The sequence below is a fragment of the Saccostrea cucullata genome, unplaced genomic scaffold, assembly GCF_032062105.1.
Source record: "Saccostrea cucullata isolate Sc308-1 unplaced genomic scaffold, CSIRO_AGI_Scuc_v1 ctg1689, whole genome shotgun sequence".
Lineage (NCBI taxonomy): Eukaryota > Metazoa > Mollusca > Bivalvia > Ostreida > Ostreidae > Saccostrea > Saccostrea cuccullata.
In genome coordinates this window covers 79,471-85,985 of record NW_026938528.1, presented here as the reverse complement: position 1 = coordinate 85,985, position 6,515 = coordinate 79,471, and the positions used below count along the sequence as shown (strand labels likewise).

At 35.1% G+C, this 6,515-nt stretch overlaps 1 protein-coding gene across 1 annotated transcript in view; it reads right to left on the bottom strand.

Annotated features, from left to right (window-relative positions):
* Positions 1-2,597: 2,597 nt before the first annotated feature.
* LOC134250565 (uncharacterized) overlaps positions 2,598-6,515 on the bottom strand; it is a 79,976-nt gene continuing 76,058 nt past the window's right edge. The window contains exons 11-12 of the mRNA XM_062732932.1: positions 5,031-5,052; positions 2,598-2,839 (exon numbers count right to left, since the gene is read on the bottom strand). Coding sequence (XP_062588916.1) covers positions 2,728-2,839; positions 5,031-5,052 — 134 coding nt within the window. The 3' untranslated portion in view covers positions 2,598-2,727. The remainder of the gene's footprint in view (positions 2,840-5,030; positions 5,053-6,515) is intronic.

Here is a 6,515-nt window from a genome sequence, read left to right as displayed (position 1 = left end):
TGACAATCATGAGATGCCTACATCTATTTTAAAACATTTAATGTTTTTCGTCTTGCATAAAAATATACAGGTACTACCATAAAGTGTCTACAAGGTGATATTACCAGACTGAGATAAATAATCTAATCAAAATGGATATTGGCTAATCCGAATTTTCTTTACTTTTAAATTTTTAGGTCATCTGAGTAACTTAGGTGACCTATTGCTATCCGTCTTCGTCCGTCGTGCGTCGTGTGTCAACATTTCAACATTTTCAGCATCTTCTCTGAAACCACTGAACCAGTTTCAACCAAATTTGGTATACAGCATCTATGGCTGAAGGGGAACAAAAATTGTAAATTTTACGGTCCCCGCCCCCCTGGGGCCTGAGGGGTGGGGCCAAAACCACTAAAATTATTGCAATCTTCAAAAATCTTCTTTTTTACTCCTGGACATCAAGCAGTCAAACTGTTGGCATGAATGTAATAAGCATTGAGTCCTCTACCAGAATTGTGAAATTCATGGCCCTAGGGTCAGGGGTTCTTGTGCTAGGGCGGGGCTATATAGATTATATAGTGAAAATGCATTATTTCTTTGAAAATCTTCTTCTCTGCTCTTGGGTATTAAGTAAACTAACTAAGTACATAGTTATGATAAGCAAGAGTGCCTTTTCCAAAATTGTGAATTTCATGGCCCCAGGGTCAGGGGTTCTGGTGTTCAGGCGGGGCTCTATTGATCATATAGTGAAAATGCATTTATTCTTTGAAAATTTTCTTCTCTGCTTCTGGGTACTAAATAGACTAACTAAGGACATAGTTATGACGAGCAAGAGTGCCACTTCCAAAATTGTGAATTTTATGGCCCCAGGGTCAGGGGTCTGGTGTTAGAGGGAGGCTCTATTGATCATATAGTGAAAATGCATTTATTCTTTGACAATCTTCTCTGCTTCTGGGTATTAAATAAACTAACTAAGGACATAGTTATGAAGAACAAGAGTGCCACTTCCAAAATTGTGAATTTTATGGCCCCAGGGTCAGAGTTTCTGGTGTTAGGGCGGGACTCTATTGATCATATAGTGAAAATGCATTTATTCTTTGAAAATTTTCTTCTCTGCTTCTGGGTATTAAATAAACTAAGTAAGTACATAGTTATGATGAGAAAGAGTGCCCCTTCCAAAATTGTGAATTTTATGGCCCCAGGGTCAGGGGTTCTGGTGTTAGGGCGGGGCTCTATTGATTATATAGTGAAAATGCATTAATTCTTTGAAAATCTATTCCTTTGCTCCTGGGTTTTATGCCAATGATCCAACTATATATATATATTTGTGATGAAGAAAGGTGCATCTAGCAAAAAGGTTATTTTTAATGCCCCTTGGGTCGGGGGGGGGGGGGGGGTTAACATAGTCTGAAAATAAATTAATGCTTTGAAATCTGCTCTTTAGTAGTAATCAATCATTTTATGATAAAATTTGCAAAATTATGAAATATGTGGCCCCAGGGTCAGTGGTTCCTTTGGGGTGAGGTGCACAACTGGTTATAAAGTGGAAGTGCATTTTCTCTTTGTTACTCTTATACCGGAAAGTGGTGACTACTCTTATCTACCTCTGGGTATTAAGTAAATAGAGTAAGCATGCTAAGTTTATAATTATGATAAGCAATGGTGCCTCTTTCAAAATTGTGAATTGTGAATTTCATGGCCTCTGGGGTAAAACACGAACCAATTTTAATTATTTGAAAGTTGTTACACGATACTCTGGTGACCTATAAGGCCAATGGGCCTCTTGTTTTTTTAAGAATACATAGTTATTTTTATATGCTTCCTTTAATTTTCTTATTTTCACATATTGTAAAGTTGTCATACAAAGAAACAAAATGGTACAAAAACAAAATGTTTCGATTGTTTTCCTTATAACGAAAAACGCTTTTAACGGATTTTTGGCTCAAATCTGTACTTAGATTGGAAGCTTTTAAAAGTTAACATAATAGTAGTTTGTTTGGAAAATCATATGCTTAGAATATCTAGTGTATTTCTAGTGCAGCCGTTTCGGAGTTTATTTGGAAAAAATACAAGTATAAATATTATAAATATTATATAATGTATTTAGAGCAAACATTTCCGAAGGGAAGTCATTCAAAGTTAAAGGACTCCTCATAGTAAAATATATATATACGTGTGTAAAGAAACCATTTGGAGAGACAAAATTTGAAAATTTCAAATGCTTATATTATATAACTGATTTCTAAAATCTAAGCAGTAGATTAAATGCAACAATTTTCGAAGGAGAACTATTCTAAAGAGTTTTAAATCAATCTGAGGAAGTATGGATGTGTTGCATGTTACTATTGGACAATATAAACAAAATATTGACCATCATCTTATAAAAGAAGTCTTGGTCCAAAAAATATAAATTTCATTCAAGCCCAATATGTACCCTCTTTAGATACTAGTAAGTGGACAAGCTTTCACCTTCATCCCGATGTAGGCCAAAGCATCTCCACTTCTCTAAAGAGAATACAGTATGCTTAAAGTATAGTTTAATTTTTGTGATATCGAACTTTGACGTCAAATACTTGAATCCGCATTCTGTGTGACATACATAATAGTATACATTGTATGTGAAGTACTAGTATATCATAATGACCTAATGCAAAGTTTTACATGTCAGTGTATCCTATTTGCACTGAAATTAACAATCTTTTCAACATAACCTGACTTTTGTACTCAACAATATTTATAATGAGTTTAGAATTATTCTCTACTTTTGTCCTTGTATGATTGTGTAACAACACCGGCATTGACGTCTTTAACTCGGTCATAGACATTCTCAGGATCTCTACTTCCCAAAACCTCATAATGTGCACTACAAAAACATGAAGTAATATATGAAAGAGTAGGTTCATGCAATACCATTTATCAACATAAACAAGAGGCCCACGGGCCTTATAGGTCACCTGAGTATCATGTAACAACTTTCCAGCAATTGTATTTGGTTCGTGTTTTAATCCAAAAGCCATGAAATTCACAAATTTTATAATTATGATAAGCAATGGTGCCTCTTTCAAAATTGTGAATTGTGAATTTCATGGCCTCTGGGGTAAAACAGCGGCCCTGAAATTATCTATTTTGAAAGAGGCCCCTTTCTTCATCATAAGGCCAGCATTTTTTTTTTTTTAGGTTTTATAGGTTTAGTTATGAACATGAGAATAAAAAAGTCCCAAAGGAGAAGGAAAAAATTTTTTTTTTGATAAATCAATTATTAACATTTGTACATTCTTTTTTTATGCTATCCTAATAGGCCCCTTACCACTGGACACATAATGCTTACAAATAGGAAAGTAGAATTGCTTAGTAATTTCATCATCTGCCAGTTTGGGCCAGTTATATAAATTTTGTGATGTTGATCAAAATTTATTTTAAAAAATCAATTCTTTAAAAGTCTTTCAATATATATTCATTTTTTTAATATGTGTTAGGTGAATGTGTAGACATTGTTCTAAAATTTACTTGATCCCTAAAATTATAATTCCTATCATAAAACAGACAGGGAGTATTGGGGAGTAGGGTGAACATTTTTTCAATTAAGTGTAAAATAATATTTCTGGCTGATACAAATGATACTATATGCCTGTATATATTTGTGTATTCTTGCCTTTTAATAGTTGAATTTTTTTTTATTTCTTCAGGTTATTGTTTATTTCTTCCTCAAATGGACTTAACTTCTCCCATAGTTTTATTCATTACATCTGATGCATAAGCAACCCTTTTCTGAAGAATGATGCTTAGACTGTAAGCTATAACAGAGACCTAAACAATGTCGCTGGCAATATGCAATAGCTACCACGGGCAGTTTAAAACCTGGGGGAGGAAAATAATTTACAGACAGTTACTTTTGAAATGAATACATAATTATCTCACCAGCATGTCATTGTGCAACAAAGTCATCAGCATTTTATTTGTCCTTTGAACGGGTGAAACGTTTTGAATGGCACTCTTATCGATGAATTTTATACTAAAGCAAGCTATCTTCACAGATCTAGCTTTATTTACCCGCCGTTTCATCGTAAAACCGGAAGTGCGAGTTCGTAAATTTGAAATCTCGATCCCGACTCAAATTTGACATCGGAAAGAAAAAAATTGTTTTATTTTTTTCTGAAAATTCAAAACCTTCAGCGGAGGGTTTGTAAAACGGAAAATAAAATAAATCCTGGCCTTAAATATGTAATTAGATCATTAGCATATTAACCAGGAGCAAAGGATAAGATGTTCAAAGAAATCATGCATTTCTCTATGTAATCATTAGCCCCACCCTAAAACAAGAACCCCTGACCCTGGGGCCATAAAATTCACAATTTTGGTAAAGGCCCTCTTGCTTATCATAACTATGTACTTAGTTTATTTAATACCCAGGAGCAGAGAAGAAGATTTTCAAAGAATTCATGTATTTTCACTATATAATCAATAGAGCCCCACCCTAAAACCAGAACCCCTGACCCTGGAGCCATAAAATTCACAATTTTGGTAGAGGTACTCTTGCTCATCATAACTATGTACTTAGTTGGTTTATTTAATACCCAGGAGCAGAGAAGAAGATTTTCAAAGAAATAATGCATTTTCACTACCTACTTATTTAGCCCCGCCCTAGCACTAGAACCCCTGACCCCAGGGTCATGAATTTCACAATTTTGGTAGAGGACTCATTGCTGGTTACAATCATGCAAACAGTTTGACTGCTTGATGTCCAGGAGTAAAGAAGAAGATTTTTAAAGATTGCATTAATTTTAGTGGTTTTGGCCCCACCCCTCAGGCCCCAGGGGGGCAGGGATCATGAAATTCACAATTTTTGTTCCCCTTCACCCATAGATGTTTTGTGCCAAATTTGGTTGAAATTGGTTCATTGGTTGCAGAGAAGAAGATGAAAATGTTCAAATGTTAACACACGATGGACGACGGACGACGCACGACGACGGACGAAAACAGATAGCAATAGGTCACCTGAGTTTACTCAGGTGACCTAAAAACTTACTCAAAGAATTAAAGTTGTTGAGGCTTACCTGTTCTCTTGGTGCCCAGTTTCTACAACGAAGAAAAAAAAGAGAACCGGTTTTTGAAGACTTTTACAATTCTACTAGGTATATCATGCAACGACACACAGAATCTATAATAAAAGTAACCCACACATGTTTTAGAGCTTCGTTTTTGTCCCCCGCTTTCTCGAAAGCGATGGGACATTAAATCTTATTCGTCTGTCCGTCCGTCTTTTACAAAAACTTTAACCTTGCCCATACCTTTTGATTTAGTAGAGCTATGACTTTCATATTTCACATGTGTATCCCTTGTAACAAGACCCTTCTATAATAAAAGTAACCCGCATGTGTTTTAGAGCATCGTTTTTGTCCCCGCTATCGGGAAAGCGAGGGGACATTAAATCTCATTCGTCTGTCGGTTTGTCCGTCCTTTACAAAAACTTAAACCTTGCCCGTAACTTTTAATTTAGTGGAGCTATGACTTTCATATTTCACATGTGTATTCCTTGTGACAAGACCTTTCTTCGGATACCACCAAATTTGACCTTTTGACCCTGGAGTTTGAGCCTCTTTTGCACAAAAATTCCAAACTTTTACTTTTGGCCATAACTTTTGAATAGTAGGTACTAGGACTTTCATATGTTTTATATGTATTCTTTGTAGCAAGACCCTTCATTGGATACCAACAATTTTGACCTTTTGACCTTGACCATGAAGATTTCCGTACTTATGAAAAAACTTTAACCTTGATCATAACTTTTGAAGGGTAAGGGCTAGGGCTTTCATACTTCACAAATGTTTTCCTTGTGAAAAGACCTTTCATTAGATACCAAGAACTTTGACCCCTTGACCTTGGAGTTTAAACTACTTTTTTAAAAACTTTAACATTGGTCACAACTTTTAAACGGTAGATACTAGGACTTTCATATTTCACATAATATTATGTATTCTTTATGGCAAGATCTTTCATTGGATATCAACAGCTTTGACCTTTTGACCTCGACCTTAGAGTTTTACGTACTTATGAAAAAACTTTAACCTTGACCATAACTTTTGAACGGAAGGGCTAGGGTTTTATACTCTTATGTAATCCTTGTGAGAAGACCTTTCATTGGATACCAAGACCTTTAACCCTTTGAACTTAACTTTGGAGTTGACCTACTTTTAAAAATCGTTAATCTTGGCCATAACTTTTGAACGGTTAGGGTTAGAGTTAGGATTTTCATCCTTCACACATGTATTACTTGTGACAAGACTTTCTTAAGAAGCCAACAACTCAAACCCTTTCACCTTGGAATTTGACCTACCTATCAAAAATTTATCCTCGACTATAACTTTTGAACAGGTGGTCCTATAGGGATTTTGTATTTCACAATCGTATTGTGAGAAAAACCCTACTTTGTGTAATAATATATTTAATTTGCATTAAAGAAAAGTTTAATCTTCGTTATGTTGCCATACGTGGTCATCAGAGTTTCACAAACACATCTTGTTCCTTATATTGAGACGGCT